General features: G+C 43.5%; 1 protein-coding gene across 2 annotated transcripts; it reads left to right on the forward strand.

The window, feature by feature from the left end:
* Positions 1-8,724: 8,724 nt before the first annotated feature.
* LOC118233168 (protein phosphatase 1 regulatory subunit 36) lies at positions 8,725-25,126 on the forward strand. Of its 2 annotated transcripts, none has more exons than XM_035428554.1 (11): positions 8,725-8,921; positions 9,733-9,803; positions 10,102-10,188; positions 14,419-14,567; positions 14,969-15,032; positions 15,258-15,356; positions 15,871-16,002; positions 21,039-21,075; positions 23,123-23,337; positions 23,526-23,726; positions 24,380-25,126. In XM_035428554.1, exons 1-11 carry the CDS (start codon positions 8,898-8,900, stop codon positions 24,582-24,584), a joined length of 1,284 nt encoding a protein of 427 aa, XP_035284445.1. In that variant the 5' UTR covers positions 8,725-8,897; the 3' UTR covers positions 24,585-25,126. The 2 variants fall into 2 exon arrangements, with proteins under 2 accessions (XP_035284445.1, XP_035284446.1); XM_035428555.1 differs by having other exon boundaries at positions 23,529-23,726.
* Positions 25,127-26,555: the final 1,429 nt, after the last annotated feature.

The following is a 26,555-nucleotide window of genomic DNA, read 5'->3' on the forward strand; positions in this document are numbered from 1 at the left end:
GCAAGCCGGGAGCTAACCGCAGCCTTCACAATATGCGTTTTTCCCTGGTAACAAATTTCCACGGGTACTACCGGATACTTGTGCACATCTCCATGCACACACCGAATGGAAACCCAGGGTGCCTTTACCAATGCCTCGGTTCGAACCAGGTTTTGCTGGATCAGGGACTGCATAGCCCCTGAATCCAACAGCGCCCGGTGTTCACTCCCTTGCACCCTTACCGGGATGCAGTACGCTCCCTCCTGATCGGGAGTGGAAGTGGGCGGCCCGACCACCCGGACCACCTGCCCCACTTCCATAAGTGGACAATCGCGGCGCAGGTGACCCAGCTGTCCGCACCGCCACCCCGGTCCGAGCGTCTGAGGCGCCCTCTGCGAGCCGGAGCCCCCCGCCACTGAGCCTGGACCTGGAGAGGGAATCGGAAAAAAGGGGGGATTAGTTTGAGGAAAGGGAGGGGGCAGAGCCCGGGGGACAGGGAAGGGGCCAGCACGAGGAGGGGGTCTCCTCCTAGGCGCCGGTTCCGGCCGTGCTTGCTGCTGGGCGCTGGGGTATAGCACTAGGTGGTCCTCCGCCAGGGTAACCGCCCCCTCTAGGTCGGTCGGGCGATGGCAGCACACCCAATTGGCCGTTCCCTCCGGCAACCCTTCCAGGAACTGTTCCAGTATGACCTGCTCCACCACGCCCCCGGCGGACCGGGTCTCTGGTTGCAGCCAACGCCGGGCCATGTGGGTTAGCCTTTGGGCGTATGCGAAGGGACGGTCCTCCGCCACCAGTTTCGCCGTCCGGAACCGGCGCCGGTAATCCTCCGGGCTGCAGCCCAGTCGGTCCAGGATCGCCCTCTTCACAATCTCGTAATCCGCCCGGGCTCCGGGCGGCAGTCCATGCGCCGCCTGTTGGGCTTCCCCAGTTAAAAGGGGCAGGAGGTGTACAACCCACTCCTCGTGGGGCCACTGGCACGCCTCCGCTGCCACCTCAAAACTTTCCACGAAGGTCTGGATGTCATCGTCGGCGGTCATTTTTGGTATGTGGATCCGGAGAGGGGATCGGGACGGCGGGTCCCGGGAGCTGGTTTCCCTGGCGGCAGCCAGCTGTCGCAGCGCCTGGGTCTGGAGGGAGGCTTGTGCACGCAGATCCTCCATCTGCTCTGCGTGTACGGCCGCCTGCCGCTCCTGCATCTGGGCCATCCCCTCCAGCATCCGTGCCAGCGCTACGAGAGGCTGCGCCGTCTCGCTCCGGTTTGGGTCCATCTCTGACCTTCTCTCTCTCTCTCTTCCTGCCAGCCCCCCGCACGGGCCACCACTGGAGCAAGCCGAGTGCTACCGCTCGTTTGAGAGATGAGAGAGACAAGTTCTTTTTCAGGACGCGACTGCGTCTTTCTTTATTTTTCGGCCGCCACGCGGCTTTCTGTTCGCAATACACAATACACGAGGTATAATTTACAATTCACGGCTGACTGCCCGTCAGCTCTTCTTCCTCCTCCAGTTCTCCCGCTTCTCTCTCTGTCGAGCAGCTTTTAAACGTCCAGGCTCACTGTCGAGGTAATCAGCACATTGTCAATCAATCAAACAATTAACTATCAGTGCTGATTAATAAACCCCAACAGCCGTGGCGCAGAGTTCCGAGAGCCGTCCCTTTTGTTCCTTTTTTTTAAATTATAAAGTTGACCACGTTGATTAAATAGCGATGTCGCCACATATGTTAATCTTGATATTCCTTCGGCATTTGAGAGTAGAACCCTGCCTCTTAATAAGTCACATATTATAGCCATATATTAAATGTCTTTTTGGTTTTTTCAATGATTGGATTAAAATTATTAGTACACCTCTGAGGTTCATTTAACAGAATTCTTTACAGGGATATTAGAAATTGAGTCAACATAACAATCTTTAATAGCTGTCAGGATGCGTGGGGGGGTTGGACCCAAACGCAGAGGTCAAAAATACAAAAACTCCAAATGAAGGGAACAAAAGACTTTACTGCAAAAAAAAGGAACAAAAGGGAACAAAACAACTTCTAACAAACCAGGGAAACTACAAAACGCAGGAACAAGGAAAAACCAGAATTTACAAACACGAGGAAACCAGAACATGGACAGGAACGCATGGAGCAGACTTGAGGAGGGGAGCACAGAACAACCAGACATACCGCAAGAATCCAGCACCTGAGTCAAGGAAGAGGGCAACTTAAATAGAACACACTGACGAGACACAGGAGGGCACCATGAACAATCAGGCTACGGAAGGGGAAGGGAACACGAGACAGCCAGAAAACAATGATTAGACAATTGGAAACAATCATACAATTAACACAGGGGGAGCAGGACACAAAACAGAAGTGCCGCCATCTGGCGGCCCAACAGGGAAAACGCAGACAGGAACATGACAAATAGCTAATAATTCACATTCTTTAAGATTTAAGCGAAGACCCAAAGCTTTAGTAAAGAGTTCTATAATACTCATAGCTAGAGCTGTCCTTTAGAAACAAGGTTGTGTCCTCTGCAAGCTGACTAATAATAATAGTTCTACCAGCAATGGAGATCCCCTTCAGATTACTAGACTTAATATGTTCACATAAAAGTTGGGCAGCAAGTAAAAAGAGATAGGGAGATATTGGGCATCCCTGCCGAACGCCATGTTTCACTTCAAATCTGGACTATGACCCATATTTAAGCTTAATTGAACAAATTGGCATTATTGTAATTGCTTTACAAAATAAATCTCCAAAGCCTTACTTCCTCAGGGAAAGATAAAGAAAATTATGCTCAACAGTATCAAACGCCTTAAAGAAGTCTAAGAAGAGTAAAAAACTGTTTTCTGAAATTAAATTAAAGTAATAAAGTAAATCTTAAACTAAGTCTAATATTGTAAAAATGTGTTTATTGGGCATGAATCCTGATTGTGCTTCATCAATTATAGAATCCAGTACTTTTTTGATTCTTCTAGCAAGGATCAAGGCCAAAATTTTATAATCATTATTCAATAGGCAAACTGGACGCCAGTTGTTAATGTATAGTTAATCTTTGCGAGGTTTGGGAATTAGGGTAATCATGCCCTGAGTCATACTCCAAGGTAAGGCACTGGCTGATATGCTTTCGTTAAACACTTGTATAGGCTATATCAGTGGTTTTCAACCGGGGGTGTGCGTACCCCTGGGGGTACGCGGGAAGGTCGCAGGGGGTACGCGAGATGATTTGATATATTAATAACATTTTGATGTAAAAAAATAATAATAATAATTATTATTATTATATATTTGTGGTAGGGTGGGCGTGGTTTTGCGTTGGCTGCAGAGAGAGAGTGGGCGGGGCGGCTCTCGGAACTCTGCGCCACGGCTGTTGGGGTTTATTAATCAGCACTGATAGTTAATTGTTTGATTGATTGACAATGTGCTGATTACCTCGACAGTGAGCCTGGACGTTTAAAAGCTGCTCGACAGAGAGAGAAGCGGGAGAACTGGAGGAGGAAGAAGAGCTGACGGGCAGTCAGCCGTGAATTGTAAATTATACCTCGTGTATTGTGTATTGCGAACAGAAAGCCGCGTGGCGGCCGAAAAATAAAGAAAGACGCAGTCGCGTCCTGAAAAAGAACTTGTCTCTCTCATCTCTCAAACGAGCGGTAGCACTCGGCTTGCTACAGTGGTGGCCCGTGCGGGGGGCTGGCAGGAAGAGAGAGAGAGAGAAGGTCAGAGATGGACCCAAACCGGAGCGAGACGGCGCAGCCTCTCGTAGCGCTGGCACGGATGCTGGAGGGGATGGCCCAGATGCAGGAGCGGCAGGCGGCCGTACACGCAGAGCAGATGGAGGCTCTGCGTGCACAAGCCTCCCTCCAGACCCAGGCGCTGCGACAGCTGGCTGCCGCCAGGGAAACCAGCTCCCGGGACCCGCCGTCCCGATCCCCTCTCCGGATCCACATACCAAAAATGACCGCCGACGATGACATCCAGGCCTTCGTGGAAAGTTTTGAGGTGGCAGCGGAGGCGTGCCAGTGGCCCCACGAGGAGTGGGTTGTACACCTCCTGCCCCTTTTAACTGGGGAAGCCCAACAGGCGGCGCATGGACTGCCGCCCGGAGCCCGGGCGGATTACGAGATTGTGAAGAGGGCGATCCTGGACCGACTGGGCTGCAGCCCGGAGGATTACCGGCGCCGGTTCCGGACGGCGAAACTGGTGGCGGAGGACCGTCCCTTCGCATACGCCCAAAGGCTAACCCACATGGCCCGGCGTTGGCTGCAACCAGAGACCCGGTCCGCCGGGGGCGTGGTGGAGCAGGTCATACTGGAACAGTTCCTGGAAGGGTTGCCGGAGGGAACGGCCAATTGGGTGTGCTGCCATCGCCCGACCGACCTAGAGGGGGCGGTTACCCTGGCGGAGGACCACCTAGTGCTATACCCCAGCGCCCAGCAGCAAGCACGGCCGGAACCGGCGCCTAGGAGGAGACCCCCTCCTCGTGCTGGCCCCTTCCCTGTCCCCCGGGCTCTGCCCCCTCCCTTTCCTCAAACTAATCCCCCCTTTTTTCCGATTCCCTCTCCAGGTCCAGGCTGGGCGGGTGGCGGGGGGGCTCCGGCTCGCAGAGGGCGCCTCAGACGCTCGGACCGGGGTGCTGGCGGTGCGGACAGCTGGGTCACCTGCGCCGCGATTGTCCACTTATGGAAGTGGGGCAGGTGGTCCGGGTGGTCGGGCCGCCCACATCCGCTCCCGATCAGGAGGGAGCGTACTGCATCCCGGTAAGGGTGCAAGGGAGTGAACACCGGGCGCTGTTGGATTCAGGGGCTATGCAGTCCCTGATCCAGCAAAACCTGGTTCGAACCGAGGCATTGGTAAAGGCACCCTGGGTTTCCATTCGGTGTGTGCATGGAGATGTGCACAAGTATCCGGTAGTACCCGTGGAAATTTGTTACCAGGGAAAAACGCATATTGTGAAGGCTGCGGTTAGCTCCCGGCTTGCGCATCCCCTAATCTTGGGTACTGATTGGGCGGGGTTTAGGGAGATTTCTAGAAACATGCTGGGGTTGCGATCACGACCGATAGGGAAGTGTGACGTGTGTGCTGTTGACGGTGGTGACGCAGGGCCGTCCGACACGGCCGGGGCGGGGAGGGACCCAGGCGAGCCTCCGGTTGAGACTCCCCGGGGTCCTGTATTCCAACCCGCGGAGGATTTCCCACTCGAGCAGTCTCGGGACGACACCTTACGCTTTGCCTATGACTAAGTGATGCGGATTGATGGTCAGCAGGTGTGCCCCGATGCAGTACTCTCTCACCCTTATTTTTCTATTATTAGGGACAGGTTGTATCGAGTGTGTCGTGACGCTCAGACCGGTGAAGAAACGACCCAGTTGTTGGTACCCAGAAACCGCCGGGAAATGGTTTTCCAGGCGGCTCATTACAACCCCATGGCGGGGCACTTAGGGTATGATAAGTCACTACACCGAATAATGGCTCGGTTTTACTGGCCGGGCATTTGGGCGGACGTACGTCGGTGGTGTGCGTCCTGTCCCGAATGTCAATTAGTGAACCCCCCGGCCACCCCAAAAGCGCCGTTGCGCCCACTACCCTTAATAGAGGTTCCCTTTGACCGAATTGCTATGGACCTCATCGGGCCATTTGAACGGAGCACCCAGGGATACCGTTTCGTGTTGGTCTTGGTGGATTATGGTATCCCGAAGCAGTGCCGTTGCGCAATATTTCAGCTAAGAGTGTTGCACAAGCTCTGTTTCAAATTATCTCCCGGGTCGGAATCCCGAAAGAGATTCTGACTGATCAGGGCACTTCGTTTATGTCACGTACACTAAATGAGCTATACGGATTACTGGGCGTCCGCTCTATTAGAACCAGTGTATACCATCCCCAAACAGATGGGCTTGTGGAGCGGTTTAATAGAACTCTGAAGTCCATGATTCGAAAGTTCATTCACGACGATAGCCGAAATTGGGATAAGTGGTTAGTCCCTCTATTATTTGCAGTGCGGGAGGTTCCCCAGGCCTCCACGGGATTTTCTCCCTTTGAACTGTTATTCGGTAGAAAACCTCGGGGAATATTGGACCTAGTTAAAGAAAGCTGGGAGGACGGTCCAAGCCCCAGCAAAAATGAGTTGCAATACGTTATGGACCTGCGAGCAAAACTCCATACACTGGGTCGGTTGTCACGGGAGAATTTGCTCGAGATATGGAATCCTTGTTTCACCAAAGGATTTCTCAATTGTCTTTGATGCTATCCCCTCGAGTATTATTTCACTTTTAAAAGGTCTTAAAGGAAATGGCAATCATCCTATACTGTTAGATGCAACTGAAACAACTGTTGGGAAAACTTGTTTTTCATGGCAAACTAAGAATAAAAATAAGACAATCCGTCAACTTTTTCAACAAGACATCATAAGTACACCCTCTGCTTTATCACATTGGTCCACACTTGTTGGAGATATTTTTTGGGAAAGAGCCTGGTTATTGCTGCATAAGTTTTTTTTTTTGACTAACAAAGTCAAAAAGATATTTTTTAAAATGCTTCACTTTATCCAACTAAGCATTATTTTCAGAAACTCAAGAAAGACATTGATATAAGTTGTACCTTTTGTAGAGAGCTCAGAGAAATGCTGGTACATTTGTTTTGGTCTTGCCCACATACAAAACAACTGTGGAGTAAATTGTCATGATTTATTGCTGATCATATCTACCCTCTCTTTATATTACTTGGGAAAAATGTATTGTTTGGATTCACTGAATATGACAGGAATCTCTGTTCGCAGTTCTTTTTGATTAATTTGTTTTTTATTTTGACCAAATTTTATATTCACAAATCCAAATTCTTTAGCAAAAAGCCAAACTTTTCAGAGCTGACTGTCCATATCAAACAATACATTTCTTCTATATCTGAATGAACGTCTTAAATATGCCAGTCCGAGGATAGCTCCTCTCCTTGCTATCTGTTTTTCTGGCTTTATGATTCATGGCTTGTTGTCTGTTCGGTTAGTGCCAGTCATTAAGGAAAAGGCTGGTAAAGTATGTAGCCTAGATAACTGCATGCCCACAGCTCGAACCAGCATACTGTCAAAAGTCCTAGAAAGAATCCTGCTGGATAGATTAAATGAGATTATTAACTCCACAGATAACCACTTTGGTTTTAAAGCTAAACATGGCACTAACTTGGGTATATATATGCCATAAAGGAAATTGTAAGCAAGTACAGAAGTCAAAGCTCATCAGTTCTTATATGTTTTATTGATGCTTCCAAAGCCTTTGATCATGTTAATCATAGAAAGTTGTTTGTTAAATTGAGTCAAAGAGGGGTGCCCAAATACATTGTGAGAATTCTGACCTACTGGTATGCCCACCAGACTATGCAAGTAAAATGGGGCACTGATGTCTCAGCCCCATTTGGGGTTAGCAATGGCGTCAGACAAGGGGGAATCTTCTGTCCAAGCAATTGAAAGCCTGTAATACTGGGTGCATGATTGGTAATACTCCAGTGAACCATATTATGTATGCAGATGATCTTGTGGTCCTTAGTCCAAGTAGCGCTGGTCTCCAGCAGCTCCTTACTATATGTTCTGTGTATGGTGTGGAACATGATATCAAATATAATGCCAGTAAGAGTGTTGTCACCAAAGAGGACACATGTCTAAAATTCCCTGATTTCAAATTGTCTGATAATAATTTTGGTGTCTGTAATAAGGTAAAATATCTTGGACATTTTATTACAGAACAAATGACAGATGATGATGATGTTTATAGGCATTGCCTCATGATGTATGCACAAGCTAACATTCTCTCACGCAAGTTTAGTATGTGTACAGATGGAGTGAAGATGTCTCTGTTTCTCATGAGTCTCATATTGTACACCACTATATACTGCACACTTGTGGTCAAACTACAAAAAAGCAAGCCTACAGAGACTTCAAGTAGCTTATAATGATGCCATGAGAATATTACTAAAGAGACCTAGATGGTGTAGTGCAAGTGAGATGTTTGTAGCTGCAGGAGTCAATACTTTCCAAGCTCTCTTAAGAAATCTTATGTATAAATTTATTTGCCGGGTTAATGACTCTGTAAATGAAGTTATCTTGGTTTTTATCTAACATAAGGTTTAGTACTACACGATATCAATCACAGCTGTGGAGACATTGGAACAGTTGTCTTTACATTAATCTATATACGTATATGTATACTTTTTTCTCACTCTCTTTTAAAATATGATCTTTTATGGTGCTTTTATGGTGCCTTTGTATGTAATTTTATCTATGTAATGTTCTGTCTTTTATATGGACCTTGAGTCCGAAATAAAATTTTGATTGATTGATTGATTGATTGAATGTACAAACAAAAAAGCTGTTAAAATGTATAACCACTGTAAGCTTTAAAATATATTTATTTAACTTATTATTTTTTAAAATCCTTTTTATTACAACCTTCAGTCCCTCTGGCGTGTTTGTAATTGTAGACTCAATGTATATACACAAGGTTTTGTAAATTTGTTGAGAGAGAGAGAGAGAGAGAGAGAGAGAGAGAGAGAGAGAGAGAGAGAGAGAGAGAGAGAGAGAGAGAGAGAGAGAGAGAGAGAGAGAGAGAGAGAGAGAGAGAGAGAGAGAGAGAGAGAGAGAGAGAGAGAGAGAGAGAGAGAGAGAGAGAGAGAGAGAGAGAGAGAGAGAGAGAGAGAGAGAGAGAGAGAGAGAGACAAGCCTAGACTCATTACCGCTCATAACAACCGGAACTGTTTACCCAAAGCAGGAAACAGCTGGGTGGGTCTCAGTAGCTAATTACAGTCTTTGCATAGGTACCCGTTGCTTAGAAACGGATTTAAACTTGAATAACTGTTTAAAATGAACTCTAAACACACGAAAACAGTTCAAACAAATGTAACGTGAAGCAAAGAATTTTCGTGGACGTTCATGACTGGGCAGCGCTGCAGAAATGTCAAAACCACAGATGGAAATGGTAACATTGCACGAAACAAACCTGTTACTTTGTTGCAAGTTTAGGGTCAGCTGGCTAACGTTAACGAGTTAGCTGCTATACGGCTGTATATAGCTAAGCTAAGCATGTTCCCCCGCAACTGAAACCTGCTTCTTTAACTTCCACAGTAAAAATATAACTTAGCTAGACTAGTCTAACTAGTTAACGTTAGCGAACTGTTGCAAATTAATGCAGTGTTAATTCATTGACTAGCTGTAAAATTAATTAGGCTTACACACTTAAAGCACATGTACCTGTTGATCTAACATGATAATTTAATTATTATACAAAACAGTTTTTTTTATTTTTTATTTTTATCGACAAGCCAATTAGTAGCCTATTTTTTCTTTTATACTATTGATATAATCGCATAATCGCAACGTTTTAAAGTTGGTGTGTGTTGCCTGAGATGCCATCCTATTTATTACAGGCTACTATCCGGGGTAGTTGTCTCTATATTATCATTTTTGCTCAGGGATAAAAAATTTTAATTTAGCTTGATCGGTTGTTTATTATGGGACAGTCAGCTGGTGGGATAGCCTACTTTTCCTGGCATTAACAAATAAAATAACGTAGCTGGAATTATGCCTTCAAATTGTAGATGAACTAGCGGTAGACTAGTGCTAATCTTAATTATCTGATAAGTTCTCTGTTATCAGTGCAGAACATAAAACCAGTAACACTCGTATTCTTAGGCTATTGATAGAATTTGGTTTGCGTTGAGAAGTAGGCTATAGCAAAAACAGTTTTGCTACTTAACATCAGTTTGCTAAATTATCTCTTTATATTATAGAGCTGCGATCTTATACCTTCACATGGAGTATGGGGCTGGAATGATGAACATCAGAGTCTTGAATTCATAAGGTAAAATATTGTGATAGAAACCACTAGCAGTACCTTCCTATGTATCGAATTAGCAATGCAATATTGAAAATGTTGAACTATTTTAGCCAAAGCGAAAATAATACGGTTTTAAAGTGCCGGTTTCACAAAACTAGCTAGCTAGGGTAGACATACTTATAGGCTATCTGTCTATGAGAGCATAGCCTAAAAACTGAAATTGAGAACAACTGCATAGCACACAGCGTAGATCTACAACATAAAGAATAAATTGATTTCATTGTTTTTGGCACCATAACATTACATTGTTATTTGTGTTCAGTCTGGATACACCCGCAGAAGCGAAAGAAAGGAAAAAGAGGTGCAAGCTTCTCAGTTCGCAAGACACCGTGAGCAAGCGGCCAGAAAGGTAAGGTTAAACTGTTGGGTTATGTTATCTTTGACTTCCCGTAGCATACTTCGGTGACTATCCGCACTTCATAAATGGGCGATCAACCTATTCGCATTCGAATTTCTAGTTAGCATAACAGTACACTGCACTTTGTGATGGCAGCAGCTGGAAAAATAACGTTTTATATTTTTACTGTGCACATACAAATTAGCACATGTTCAATGCACAAACGGTTCGACCTTCAAAATCCAGAATTCAGATCCATATTTTCATTGAACTTCGCCAGTTCATGGCTCCGCGTCTACCCCTCAAAATAGTTCCAGTTATAGACTTACTTCAATTTGTGTTTATAGACACTGGTTAGACAGAGGGACAAACTTGATTCAAAACTGATTGTTTCTGCTCTTTTGTGTCAGCCAAAGTGTGATCATTAGGATTTGTTAATTGTCTTGTTATCATTGGATGTGTTTTATCAGGAAAACACCAGGATTGCTGAAATGAGACACTGATATGGTCTTTGGGTGGCTATGAAATACTGACTTAAAATACCTTTCTTCTAGAATAGGGCTCCACTCATGCACTGCACCAACTGATTTCACTAATGAGCTTACTTCCTGAACCAAGAAGGTAAGGTCATTAGTGAAATCAGGTGGTGTAGTGCATGGTTAGAATAAATACCTGCTGATACTGTGTCCCAGGAGGTGAGTGGTGCAGCTCTAGAACCAACTGATGTACACCAGGTCACTTGGTATTAATCAAATTGATTTAATACATTTTTATGGTTGAAATTTGGAATTGTAAGATAGCAAAATCCTTTATAATGATAATTAAATGAATAATTTCCTTCTATTGGAAGTTCTAATGACATAATAATAATATCATATTTTCACCACACTCCAGTTCACCCTGCACAGGAACAGATGTGCAAAAAATGTCATAAGCTCAATCTTCTTGTCAAAGTATGCTAATCTGCACCTGCCCCGGCACTTTCGAGATGCAGCCTGCTCGCCCCGCCCCGGTTAGGCCCACAGTTATTCAAAATGTCAACTACAGCTCATTAAAAAAAAAAAAATATATATATGCATGGTTCTGTTAGGGGATGTGTGCCTTCCCTTGCTCCTCGACACAGCAACGACACAACTATAGCCGCGTTTCCACCAAAATTACCCGGAACTTTTAGTCCCAGGAACTACTTTTCAAGAAACTAAAAGGTTCCTTCAGCCCATGGTTGTCGGCGTTTCCACCGCGGTCTAAAGTCCCGCGAAGATTAGGCAAATTAGCCCACTGACGTATGAAAAAACGACGTTGTCGTCGGTCCATCTGTCCTATGATTTCTTCTGTAACCCCATACTACCACCGAAGTAGCCTACATTATTTTCTAATAACCGGGACAGCCCAGAGGGCTTTATTCCACTTATATACAACGGGTTACCAACAATGATTATATATGGTTACTTTTGTATTATTATTTTTTTTTATCGATTTAATCACCTGGAATTGAAATATTCTTCTGCAGCCGTTTGGGCTTATTTTACTGTTGTCAAGCAAAACTGTCGTTGGTAGTTGAACTTGGACCGTTGTTATGGAACAAATAGGATATAACAGGCCAATAGTCAGATTGTAACTGTTTTATATATCCTCTCAAACACATTCATTATGTTTTTATGCGAACATTCGCTTTCATGTCTTGACATCCGAAGCGACAGAATGCATTCACATTTATATGTATAACTGGCAACAACAGCAGAAAACATGCACACGTTGTAAACAATTTGCTGTTTGATTACTTTCTCATCGTCGATTCCATATCGCAAATCGCAAAATGACAAGAATAGAACGAAAACTCGGACTTGCGTGAAAATTTTAATTAGTAGTGGTACAGCCACCGTTTGCTTTCCTTCGAAGTCACTGCTAGCCGAGCAGCGAAGTGTGCCCTCCAGATGCGAACCATGCACCATAAATTAGTCCATAGTCTTCCTGGTCTTTTTGTGGAATTGAAGAATGGCAGAGTAAAATTACGGCAGTCTGAAAAAGCTAAAGGGACGATTACTAAAATTAACCTGTTATTTTACCCTGACAAAAAGTGCGGAAGGTGATTTCCAGTTTGCTTTTACTGTATCACCAATGTGAATTACGCAGAACTACCGCATACCTCACATAACTGTATCAAACGTTTTGAGTCAATTACAACGGGCTAACAAAGAAAATCCGGAAGAAAATATTCAGCAACCGAATTAATCCGTTTGAATGTTTTGGTACGTAATATGCTGTCCCAGCACGAATACTTTTTATAAAAAAAATTTATAAAACCAATACTAAAGCAAGAAAAGAACAGAAGAGCACATGTTATAATTCCAAGACGTTGGCAGGCTATAACCAAAACTAAGCTACTGCGCCGCATAACATACAAGTTTGATTTGAAGTTATTATGAAAATAAATTGGTTTGCGGCTGCATATTTTTAAACATGGCAACTGAAAACAAACACAAAAAAATGCTGCTAGTACTCGACCAATCAGAAATTTTCAGCGCTGCAAGCTCCACACGAAAGGTTCCTGTACTTTCGGAAAGTACTACCCCCCGAGCAGGAACTTTTTGGGGGGTAAAATAAAGCCCCCGGAACTAAATTTAGACTCTAGTTCCTGCGGTGGAAACGCACTGAGTTCCTCAAAAGGTTCCTAGTTCCGGGGTAAAGTTCCTGCGGTGGAAATGCGGCTTATGTTGTTTGGACACACAAGAGGTTTTTCTGCCACCTGCCCTTGTATGCGTCTTCCATCTCTGGGGCTGAAATGCTACCATCAACATTGTGTGCTCCCTTGACCTACCAGTGCATTATGGCAGTACATTTCTCCCTGACATCCCATTCCACATAACTTCCTGGGCTTCCTCATTGACAGCGGGCAAACAGGGTCCTCAGAATTGTCCCCACCACATAACCCCACCCTCAACAGCAACAGGTGTGGGATCACAGTATGCACCATTGAATTTGTGAGCTTCCACCTGTTTGCTGCTGGCATCAGTCTCTGTGGTACAATGTGGAGGCATTCACACCATCCCTGGGCCTACCTCCCTAGTTCAGGTTGCCTCCCTCCTGGACAGGTCAGCTTATTATTTGCAGTTCCTGCCTCAGCACTCCACCACCACTGTTCCACTGTACCAGCTGCTGTAAAAAATAAAAATTAAAAAACAAGCTGGGATGCCAGTGTGCCCTTTAAATTTTGAAATTCTAATTTCTGTATTTGTACTTAACTTTCATACTTTTATACATATAGAACATTTTTAATGATGGAGCTTGCTACTCTTAATTGGTGCTCTCCACATGCTCAGGGTGTTCACAGGCTACCAGCAGAGAATAGTGCTGACGGGGTACTGTTGAGAGATATCTCTCTCCCCTGATTGGTGCTGCTGTTGTGCTGTGTGGCCTTTAGAATGGCAGTCACTGGCTCACCTGCAAGTGCACTGGAGGAGAGCATGTTTTAAATGCAGTGCTACTTGGACGTTTGTGGCTCAGTAGGCACTCAAGCGGTATAAGTGGCCATGCCAACAAGGCAAGAAAAATGTAAATAAGGAAGAAATTTTCCTTTTGGGAAAGGTGATAATGCCACATGTCAGCTCCTCTTGAGTAATAATAGGTTTGAAGACTTGATTTGCTTGTAAAATCTTAGGCAAGCTGATTGGTTGAAGTGGGTTTTAGCGACAGGGTGTCTTAAAATCTGATTAGCTAAAGTAGATTCAGTGAAAAAAACTTTTTTGTGGATTTATTTGCACATCTTTCTGTGAGGATTACCTCACAAACTCACAAATGCATGTAAGCGATTCCATACCTGCCAGGCAATGCATAAGTGTACATTGAGTCCTTTTCAAATGAATACTTACACATTGGTAAATCCTTTCAGAAAAATTATGTGTCAAGAAATGGAAATATATTATTTCATTCGTCTGTTTTGGGGAGATATGTTTATGAATGCAAAACGATTTTGTGAACCAGTTATTTTTATTTGTGAACCAGTTACATTTATTTATGAACCAGTTACCTTTATTTGTGAACCAATTACATTTGTTTGGGAGAAATTTGTTGTTACTTATTTATTTATGAAACAATACCCCCATATACTGAGAGTATAATATTGCTTTGTGGTTGCTGATTAATATGATATTGTTTAGTTGCGATCTGTAACTATTTTTTCAGGTTGGATTTATGTCTGACTGCAAAGGAAAATCAGTTTTTTAAAAATTATTATTTTCACAGGTCTGCAGTGTCAGCAGTGTCTGGCAAAGGCCAACCTAGGGCCCGTAGCCCCACAGACAAGAGTGCTGTTGGAGAAGCCCAGCTAAATGCCTATAAGTCATCCCCAAAACGGGACCAGAGGGACTGTGTCACGATCGAAGATATTAAACGTAGGCATCTAAGGAATCAAAACACTTATTGATCCAAAATGTTCTTTTTGGTAGTGTGGTTAGTTCATAAGTATGAATGTAATGTGTTACACATTTCATACATTATCGCCAAATCAATGTTTGTTGGGAGGGTTATTTTATTTTGGCTCCCGAAATGTTCTTCTCATTGCATACTTTTTACATATTGCATTATTGATTAATATTTGATAATCATTTCCAATGTACTGTATTCAAGTCTTTCATTCATTTAGCATATTTACATGATTATTTTCCCAGTATATTTCAAGGGCACATATAATGCAGTTCCATTGACTGAAGTGTAATGCAATCGCTGCATGCATATTATTGTTCATTGTTTCATTTGAGGTTTTGGGGGCTGACTCTGTATTTTCATGTGACAGAGGCAACACTCATATTGCTGCAGGAGAAGGAGTCTGTTCCTCTGGGTTTCCTGCCCATACTGAAGTATGAAATATCCTAATTATCCTGATTCTTCTTAATCTGTGTGCAGCATTAATGGACAATGATATTGCATGCTATTTATATAGCACCTTCCATCTCCTGTTCTTAGAATCCTTAGTACTGCTGAATGCTTTGAATTGCACTTACATTTAAGATTGCAGGAAATAAACATAGCCACATTGATAAAAGGACTGAACATAGCTAAATATTTTCCTTGTGTTTCTGCAGACAACGGGAGCTAGATGACTTTCTTGCTTCCCTTCTGCTTTATCTATCCTGCTTTTTTGTGAAGACAACCCTGGAGAAGAAAACCACACCTCATATGATGTAGGTTCAAGGTCTGCACAAAGGAACGTGTTGGGTTAGGCTTATTTATGTGTGACTGGTGACACAGATGATGTATCATTTTTCTTAATGTCCAAATGATCATAGAAATATGGTCCTGGTGCCATCATTGCAGAGTGTAGTTCCCACTACTGAGATTGTAGTCTTTGTTTCTCTGTTTTTGTGTCGTGTATTCATTGTTCTTACCATTATCAACTCATTTAGCAGATTTCCTTTACTGGGGACAATAACTAGTTATATAAATAATAAAACCAAGTAATACATATCATTATGTGAAATAACAAAATAATATAGTGCTGTGGTAAAAGACGAAGGTTAAGGCCTTAGTCCCCAAATGCACTGTTGCAGATAGATCCTTGGGTCTCTGTCACTGGGTGTTTTTATGAATGTGGGCATAAAGGCAGACATTTCCTGCATGCCCCTTCTTACTGTTAAGCTGCAGTTTTAAGAGACATGCGATAGCTTGTGGCCTGACTTTGTGTGAAACGTATGCCAGGGAGCAGAGTCTGAGAGAACAGCAGGAGATGGCTGAGGCGTGCATGAAGGTGGACCTGTCCCTGAAGCAGCTGGCCATCCACTACTCCACCCTGCTCCTGGAGCTCACCCTGCCCCTGCTGTCTGCTGGAAAGTCAGTGCATCCTGCCGAGCCTTACTGGGGTGGGAGGGTGTCTATGTTATGCAGATGGGGAGGCTGATAGGGGCGTTGCTTTTGATGTTGAGCCTATAGCTGTTTTATGGTTATGTGAAAACATGAAAACTGCACGGGGAGGGGGGGGGGCATTGGGGGTGGGGTTCTGTGCAGGGTCACACAAGTTGCTCAGCCATCACAGTGGAGGTTGCAGAGAGTCCTGCACACCTCTCTGGATTTGAACCTGCATGACCAGTTGCGCAGGCAGCACCCAAGCAATGATTGGTTGTTTAGTGAATAGAGACTGGGCTTCCTGTGTAATGACATGTTCGCACAACCACTGTGCACAACTGATGCAGGAGTATAATTTGCCCAGGACGTTCAACATTGTTTCACAGTGCTGTATACACAGTAGCTGCATTGTTGGCGCTTTAACCATAAAATGCCGGAACGGATTCAGGCATCCCACTCTATGCTGGGGTGGGACATTTTGCATGCTTTATAAACGATGACAAGCTGATTTGTCCTCATAGTTACTGAAGGATTTTTTTTTGGAGGGGGGTGACTAAAGTCCGTTTAGAGCAGACCCATGTTGTATAGCATTTTCTCCAGATTACCTCACACAGCGACAGGTCAGGCTTTTTTCGTGCGTGTACTTTTTCACCGAAAAACATTGTTTCGGAATGAAAGCAAATATATTTATTAATCACATGGAAAACAAATTAGATTCAAGTGCTTTTAAATGAATACTCATGACAGCATTAAGTTCAACAAGCACAAAACCATCCAGACCCACGGTGCAACTTGAATTCTGACTGATATAGCCAGGGCAATATTTTCACTGGAGACTTGATACCGCCTTATAAGTTCAAAGTCCCAGGCCATTTGTGAATGGTTGAAATGGATTTTGAAAAGAGACACTTCAAGCTACAAGCATAATAACAGCAATGACTGTGCTGTGAAGTTTAGGTAGCAAACAACAAGGCTGAATCCTTTTGATGGAATGTACATAGACAGTATACGGTCAGATCGTGTTTTTTCACTCACTGTGGCCAAGCGGAATCGATAACGTTTCAGAAAATATATAACTTTAAAAGATTTAATTCAATGTTCTACTGGGAGTTTTGCCATTTATTGAGGGTGTGACAGAAAAGTTTGGTGGCGCTCACTGTAAGTGAAAGTTTTTCACATTTACCGTTCGATTGAGCAAGTACCATGCGCAGTACATATTTATGGGTTAGTGCTGTCAGATTGTGCTAGCTACTTTACATGAATACATGAGTACGGCGATCAATGAAGGTTAACAGCACAGTAGCAGTTACTGCCGAGCTCACACACACACGCTGCTGGCGACATTGTAAAGCTCCGTTTTGGCCTCCGTAATATAGCCTATAGTTAGCTAGCTATGGCACATCGTCACCTCTGTAACTTTATTTGTTGTCCTCCGTGTGTCCATACATCCGTATCAGTGGTTGTAGCTGTGTGTCCTTAGCTCCTACTGATGCGTGCAGGATAGCATCCGTATGTGCTAACTAGGTTAACTATAGTAGGCGATCCGTACGTGCTAACTAGGTTAGCTAAAGTAGGCAAAACGCGAACATTTAGGGTGAGCTAAAGTAACGTTAGGCGATGAAGCTGTGCTTAAAAATGTGCGGAATGGCACAACATTTTTTAGGAAAGCTTTATCGCCTAACGTTACTTTAGCTAACCCTAACATGTTCGTGTTGCGCCTACTCCGACTAAACGAAGCACCATCTGCGCATGCGTCCAACTAAACGTCCTTCTCAGGTCGTCTGTTAATGAGTGAGTGAGTGAGTGACCACAATTTGCCATACATAGCCCACGGCGCCAGTTACTATGTGCCGTGGGATAAACAGCATTTCATTATATACAGTACATATATACAAAACTGTGTTTAAATGGTTGATTATATGTTTTATCTTGTGTTTTTCTTGCAGTCATGCATTTTTCCATTTTAATTTGTGTATTTGAGTGAACAGACTCAGCCTGTCACTAGTTTAAATTAGCCAGCCTGAAACAAATACAAAATATAAAGCCATCATTCATCTACACATACAAAAAAAAAAATACAGTCTCCCCATTTCAGGGCACCATAATATTTGGCTTTACTGGTGTTTGTGATTACTCAGGCATGTTACTTCCTTTTTGCAGGTATAAGAGAGCTTTCAGCATCTAGTCTTGAGTCTAGCATTTTGATTGCCTTTGGAGTCTGTAATTGGCATTTGTCAACATGAGGGCTAGATTTGTGCTAATGAAAGTCATAGGCCAATCTTGCCTACCAAAATAAACAGTTTGGAACATCATTAATAAGGAGAACATAATAATAATAATAATAAGCTTTATTTATATAGCATATAACATTGGTGAGCTCTGTAAACACAAAGGCCCTGGTATGCCAAATAAGACCTCTACTGTTGATGACCAAATAATTCTCACCATAATGAAAAACACTTGCCTGACAGATCAGAAACACTCTTCCGGAGGCAGCGTGGATGGGTCAGTGACTACTGCCTGCAGAAGACTTCACAAACAGAATTACACAGGCTACTCTGCAAGATGCAAACCACTTGTTAGCCACAAAAACAAGATGGCCAGGTTACAGTTTGCTAAGAGGTACCTAAAAGAGCCTGTAGAGTTCTGGAAAAGGTCTTGTGGATGGATGAGATCCAGATTCACTTGTGTGAGAGTGATGGCAAGAGCAAAGTGTGAAGGCCAAAAGGACTGCCCAAGATCCAAAGCACCCCCTCATCTGTGAAACATGGCAGCGGGGGGCAGGGGGGGGGGGGGGGTGATGGCTTTGGCATGCATGCCTGTGACAGATACTGGCTCACTTGTCTTCAGTGATGATTTAACTGCTAATAGCAGCGGCAGAATCTTATCTGTTCAAGTTATAGTAAATGCCTCCAAACTCATTGGATGGCGTCACTTCATCTTAAGGCAAGATAATGATCCCAAATATATTGTTAAAGCAACAAAAGAGTTTTCTCAAAGCTAAAAACTGAAAAGTTGGCTGGCCAAGTCATTCACCCTGGCCTGAATATAATTAAACATGCGCTTCATATGCTTAAGTGAAAAATTAAAGTAACCAGCCCCCAAAACAAGCGGGAGCTGAAGATGGATGCAGTACAGGCCTGGCAGAGCATCACCAGAGAAGATACTCAACACCTGGTGATGTCTATGGGAATCAGACTTCTGGCTGTGATTGCATGAAAATGATTTGTGCCAAAGTACATGACTACTTTCATTTACATAACATTAATATGCTAGAATTTTTTAAAAGTTATGCTGAGAGGCAAAAGTGACCTAGAGTGACCTTTTTGAAACAAACAAGTACAGCTGTGGCTTATATTATTTTGAAAAACAATTTTTTCTCTACATTACTATCAGCAGAACATTAATCATTTTCCATTTACCTGTATCGCTGTACTGCCCGGTTCCCACCCTCCCTTCCATCTTGACCCGATCATGGCCTGATCTCTCTGCCTTTGCATGTAAAGACTGACAAGCAGAACTATGTCAAAGCAACTTTAATGATCGGCACACAGCGAAACCTCACGTCCGGCCCAGGAGGAGAGAGCCAGGTATCCTGAGTTCGAGCTGTGGGAAAGGGGGATGGGGAGGGAAAATGGGAGGAGACGTAGAGCTCATTGAGGAGGGTAGTCATTGGCAGGGCTGCTGGGTGGGGTAATGAGTCAACATTGTGGAGCAGAGGGCGATAGGGAGAGGTAAAGTGTTGCTCAGGTGGAGCTAAGGTATGTGGCAGCTGGGGAGGGGGGGAAAAAAACTTCCACAAAGCATAATACACTCTTACCCCACCTGAAACACCAGCATTCTTTGCCATGAGATATGCGTTCGCTCCCAAGTGAAATGGATGCTCACTTCCATCTCAGTGCAGGCTTGTCAGGCAACTGGTACACACTGAGCATGGCTGCACCTGTTCCACAAGGCCATATCTGGTCCACCATGACAGTTCACCTGTGAGATTCTCTGTCACGCCCCCTGCACACTAATCAGTAATGGAGGCGTGACACGTTCCACCATAAGTATGCAGCCTCTGTGTTTCTCCATGGGTGACATGGCGATTAGAAGTGTGTAATAAGTTGTGCAGTCCTTCTCCCCACAAACTACAGAATTTGTCATTCTTGGTCGCACGCGGGCTTTATTGCGTGCTCAATACAAAAACACGGATACAGAAAAAAACCAAACACACACGGTAGGGAAGAGGATTAAACGGCATGTCGCTCCCGCATGCGTCTCACATTCCAGCGCCCCGGTCTCACAGCAGGCAGAGCATATAAACAATTAGCAATTAATTGCAATTTCAAACAGCTGTGGTTGTAGGCCAACTGAACCGCTCCCTCGCGGCCTGCAGATGGCGCTCTAACCACACCGCCCCTCCATAAAGTGTTATGTGGTGAATAATACCTAACTGTTAAAATGGGTTTTCAGTGGCATCTTTAATCAGCTGTTTTAATCCCAATGTTTTTTTCTCCTTGTACGTCTCAGGGACTTATGTTATCAAGAAATTCTGTGTGTACAACCTCATTTAATGGTGCTGATACCATATTTTCCTGTCTTGCAAATATGAAAGTACATCCAGCAATGGTCTTTGCATTCAACAATATATACTGTTAATAACATCAAGATTCAAAGCAGTTAGTCCAGCTATGGGATTATGATCATCTTTGCGTGAAAGTAGCTAGCTTCTTCTGTGTGTAGCTTACTAGGCATTCTGGTTTAAACAGTGTTTTCTTGTTAAATGAGATTTTTGAGCATTTTTCTCTGCTTTTGTCAGTTCTGTGCATAATGAACACATTTCCCCTCAAGGTGCCTGTATTCAACTTTGTCCTTTGTCTCTGTGGGATGCATATTGACCAATCAGCAAGCTTGAACCAAATATATAAAGATTTGGTCAAGATTTTGAGTGATATACCACTGTCCACTCAGAGCAGATAGTGTTCATAATTACACATTTGTCTCAAAATATATTTGTTGTTTATGTTTTATGCCAACAGGGGAAAAACGTCAGCCAAGCACAAAGAGGTATTTGAGGTAAGGGCAAGCTGAACTTTATTGAGAGACCGAAATAAAAATGGCCTCTGTCATTGTCACATACTTTGGTTTATCAAGTTTGGACTCCGCCCATGGAGCATGCTGAAGTTTTCAAAGAGATGCTATTTCTGTAAAACTGACAGAGGAAGGAGGAACAGGGAGGGGCTGGTGCAGCTTTGTCTAGTTGTTTATTCAGTGAACCCAAGACTGGGGAGTTGGTGTGTACCAAAATGAACACCGTTATTAAACAGTCAATTACGTCTCACAGGTATGACACTATGTACACAATCACATACCACAGTCTAAAATTGGCCTTGCGTCCAGACGTATACCTCTCCACGATAAGCAGGTTATAAGCAGGATTATTGCTCTGAACTGCCCTCCTGAGAGAATTGAACTGAACTTTCAAACGTTTCAAAAGAGCAGGTTGTGGTGAGAGAGCGATTTGCAAATAGCACGAGGTATGTGTGAAATGCAGCACACTTCTGTGAACCACCCTCTGAGTATCAGACCAGTGTCTAAGCTGGCACGTCCCTGACACCTGCTGATTCAGGAGTCATTTTTACACTTTCTAAATAATAACAACTAAAAATAAGTAGAAAAGATCTAGTGTGTAACTTGTCATGCTTTTTATTCACATGTAAAAGTATGCAGTATATGGCAGAAAATATTTAATGCACAGTCACAAAATATTTTAGACTGGTGCTCATCATGTTGCCCTTGTTATAATTTTGTTTTGGTCAGTTTTGTCCTTGCGGATTAAAAAGGAATTCATTGGCCATAATTAAGCATCCATTTTAATGCACATGGCCTTACACTGTTTGTAAAATCGCAATGAATTACCTAAAGCTACAGTAACTGTATAACAAACAAATTGATCCCTCCTTTGTTTCCATTAACTGTGATAATTTTATATTGTGCTGTTGCTTAGCGCCATATCTCATCTGCAAGCTAGCAATGTAAGCTAGTGTGTTATACTGGCGTAACGTCAAAGATAGTGCTCACAGAGGTGGAAGTTAAGTTCAGAGTATTATCTCATTTTGCATTGACTTGAGGCCTTATTTTCTGCTCAGTCTTTTGTGTTAAAACTAAACAAACCACTCAGAGTAGAATTTCCCCAGAATGATGACAATCAGGGATCCTTTAAGCACTGCAATCTCTTCACACCCTAAATAACAGAGAGAGAATCACAAATGGCAATGCAACAAAGGCAAACATCAGCTTACAGAAGTGCAACTGCAATTTCACTTTAATTCAGTGCTGCAGTCTGGTGTTTACAATCCAGGTTCTATTTGCAAGCCAAAACTAGTTGTTGGTCTCTTGAGCTTGCTAAACAATTTGTGCATTACTTAATGAAGCACTTTTTGCATTTTCTCTACACTCTTCATTGGGAGTTATCTTAAACAGAACAGTGGGCCTGAATTGATGGTCATTGCCTGCTGATTCAGTGATATCGCTTTATAGTGGACAGTCCAATAATTATTATATGATACAGATATGTTTGTGGTGTAAACCTTCATCCCATCCTCTGAAATGAAAATCTGTTGATCTAAGCAGCACCTGCTAAGCGTTGATACTGGTGAATAAAATTTGAGATGTAATTAGATGTATAATTTTAATTTCTTGAACCACACTGGCTCACACAGTGTGTCTTTTTGGAGCTGCAGTCTCATAACTGCAATCCATGTTATCAAAATAGGCACCATCTCATAAGGAGATATGCCTAAGACTTTTCATTATGTCCCAGCGTTTGTAATTTGAGATTGATATCGACCGTTTAGTTATACTGTTTTATGATGCCATTAAGCAAAAATAATATTCATGAGTGAATCTTGAAAAGGCCAGCATGTTCTTGGTATTGTTTTTCCAGCTAATATGCAGTCATTTTCAAGTGTATGCTGAGCTTTAGAGATCAGCTCCAGATATCCTTTAGATACGTTATGCATTATTATTTCTCCCAATTTTCTTCTCCATTGCTGCCGCACATGAGTATTATTAGTACGTAGTTACTGTGACTTGAGACACTCAGGCTGTCCTTCTGTTTCAGTGTCTGTACAGATTCCTGTGTTATGCTGCCTGGGTCACTTTTGAGAGGAAGGACCTGAGTGCGATTCAGGAGGAAGTGGGAAGACTGCTGTACTCTGACACCTTCAACCCCGCCTGCAAGCTTAGGGCTAAACAGGGTGTGTCCTCTCAGGACCGTGCCCAGAAGGCAGGGGAGGTGGAGTCCAAAGATCCGGCCGGCCCCCCTGTGCCAAAAAGGTGCGAATCTGACCTTCTCGCACAGTGTGGCTTTCCGCTGTTTCTGTCTGGGGGTGTCCCACCCCTCACATTTCACCTGCCCTGTCTTTGGTTATTCCTGTCCTGCCTTCCATTGATCGTGAATGAGTGGTGTAGTCACAAGCAAGTGAAGGTCTCACTCGACCTTTCTCTGCCTCCCTTCCGTTCAGCAGCAGGAATTGCCCACGAAGGCTGGACCTGACTAAGGTGTTAACACAACGTACCCCCCTGATGGAGGCCCTCCTCCCTCCTACGGGGCAGGCTGCCCCCCACCTTTTCAGCGCATTCAGCCCCCAGAAAGAGCGTTCACTGATTGTCTGCGACAGGGAGGTCCTCTTGGACCAACTCACCGATCAGCTTGCGTCTCTCAGGTGACAAACTCTTAGTCACAACGTGTCTCTTCACCTGCTTTAACTTTGAGTTAAGGAATCTACATGAAAAACTTAACTAAAACCTGCAGCATGCTGGGCTACAGGGGGCTGTGTCTAGCTTTGTATTCTTAACGTTAAGACAGAGTTTTTTCCCTGGCAAAATTGAAACTCAAAGAGTTTTGATGTTCATGTTTCATTATGAATATTCATAAAGGGACATGGTTGAAGACACAGCATTCAAAGCTAGGATAACAAAACAGATCACATAATAAGCTCCTGATACCAGATAGACCCTTCTAGAATACAGAAGTAAAAAGGGTCAAAGGAAAAAATGTATAGAACATCTTTGATTACAGGTGGCAAAATCAACGGACTATGAGCGGTAGATCAGCAAAGCAATTCCAGGGTTCACTCAGAGCATAAGCACTATACAGTAACATTGTTCCAAAGGCCTTGCCTTCCGTCTCTCTCTGAAGCCATCAGATTTCTCTCCCCTCTCATTACATTACATTAACTTATCATACACTCTTTTTCAAAGTGACATACACTGTGGAACATTGTTAGTGCTTTCATCTCATTAATATGAGCAGTAGTATCAGACCTCAGTAGTGGCAACATTTTCAGACTGGACTCTCTCTTTCCCTCCCCCTCAGTTTTGGGATCCTGGGGAAGCCACTAAGCCTGTTCAGCGGTCCCACACTCATACGCCGGGGGGAAGAGAACAAAGATGAGGAGGAGGAGAAGGGGGAAAACGCAAATCGCTCCTCTGCATCCGCTGACGTGCACAGCAAACAGGGTCGGACCAACACCGCCGTATCCAGGGCAACCACTGAGGGGGGCTACTCAGACACAGAGTGACCTCCCCCCTTATACCCAGCCACAGTATGAACTCTTGAGAAAACTACAAGAAAACACAAGACATTCAATTTGTGTTCGATGCATGGATTTGTTAAATTTCATATATTTATTCTTTTAATGCTGGCCGGGTAAAAAAATGTACATTTTTTCACAGTCAAATCATTCACAGTTGAATCTTTTATTTTGCCACTAAACTGTCAACCACTTGGAGGTGTTGTTGTCTAAGGCAACACAGCGCTCACTGCATTGAAAGTACTTGCTGCAAAGTACCTTTCATTCCTTCCTCGGTGAACTTAATGGATTCAGAAAAAGCACATTATCAGTGCACACTGGTTATTATTAGAGACATTAAGCTGTATTCCAATACAAAGGCCTGGTTAGTGAACAATTGTTTTGTGCACAGGACTGTGATGGAAATTTTTATTATTTTGTACTTCTAGAGAGAGGCTTTGAATGTCAATTCAATTTCAGAAATAAGCTGTAACATGATTACTTTGGAAGAAAAAAGTTCTGAAATTAATATTACTCATTTTGCAACCTCATTTTTAGCACCACGAGTTGGATTTTCTGTTAGCTTGAACATGTCTGCCCATTCTCCTCTGACCTCTCTCATTAACAAGGTGTTTTTGTCCACAGAACTACCTCTCACTGGTTGTATGTTGTTTATGTACCATTCTCTGTAAACTAGATACTCGTTGTGTGTGAAAATCTCAGGAGGGCAGTAGTTTCTGAGGTGCTGGAGCCAGCAGTCACACCATGGTCAAAGTCGGTTAGGTCACACTCAGATCATGCATTCTAATGTTTGGAGGATCAACACCTAAACCACTTCACCATGTCTGCATGCTATATATGCTGAGTTGCAATCACATGGTTCACTGTCTGGAGAAGCGGGCTCTTTGTGATAATGAGCAAGTGTGAAGTACCCACTGAGTGTATTTAAATATGTATGGACAAGACGTGCTGGATAACGTGCACTAAAATGTTTGTCGAAGTTGTCTATGGTCAGCAATATTAAAAAAGGATGTAATCTTATTGTGATACATTATATGACCAAAAGTATCTGGAAACCGCTTTATCTAGGGCTGATTTTCATGGTTTGTGCTCGGCCCCTTGGTTTCAGTGAAGGGAAATCTTAATGCTATAGCATGCATCACATTCTAGATGATTCAGTACTTCCTCAAAAGTTTTGGGAAGGCCCTTTCCTGTTTCTGGATGACGATGCCCCCAGGCACACAGCGAGGTCCATATAGAAATGGTTTTTGTCAAGAACGGTGTGGAGGAACTTGACTGGCCTGCACAGAGCCCTGACCTCAACCCCATCCCTGAATCAATTGGAAAGCCAACTGTGAGCCAGGCCTGATCAGCCAATCAGTGCCTGACCTCACTAATGCTCTTCTGGCTAAATTAAAGTAAATTCCTGCAGCAATGCTCCAACATATAGTTTAAAGCCTTCCCGGAAGAGTGTAAATTGTTATAGCAGCAAAGGGTGGACCAACTCCATAGTAATGCCCGTAATTTTGGATGAGATATTGGATGTCAGGTGTCCACATACTTTTGGCCATGTAGTATATCACTGCTCAGAGAAAAAAATTTTTCATGATGAAATTGTTTTTTTTTTTTTTTTTGGAAAATAAGTGTCGCAATTATTAGCACCCCTGCATTTAGTATTTTAAGCATCCTCGCTTTGCCAAGATAATGGCAGTGAGTCAACTTGTAATGTTTGATGATGTGGGAAATGACATAGGGCTATATTTTAATGATCTAAGCGCACGGTCTAAAGCGCATGGCGCAAGTGCATTTAGGGCGGGTCCAAATCCACTTTTGCTAGTTTAATGGTGGATAATCTGAGCGCAAAATAAGGCGCATGGTTCAAAGGGGTCGTGCTTAGTCTCTTTATTAATCATAGGTGTGTTTTGGGCGTAACATTAAATAAACCAATCAGAGTGTCATCTCCCATTCCCTTTACAAGCC

The sequence above is a fragment of the Anguilla anguilla genome, chromosome 8 (assembly GCF_013347855.1).
Source record: "Anguilla anguilla isolate fAngAng1 chromosome 8, fAngAng1.pri, whole genome shotgun sequence".
In the NCBI taxonomy this organism is placed as follows: domain Eukaryota; kingdom Metazoa; phylum Chordata; class Actinopteri; order Anguilliformes; family Anguillidae; genus Anguilla; species Anguilla anguilla.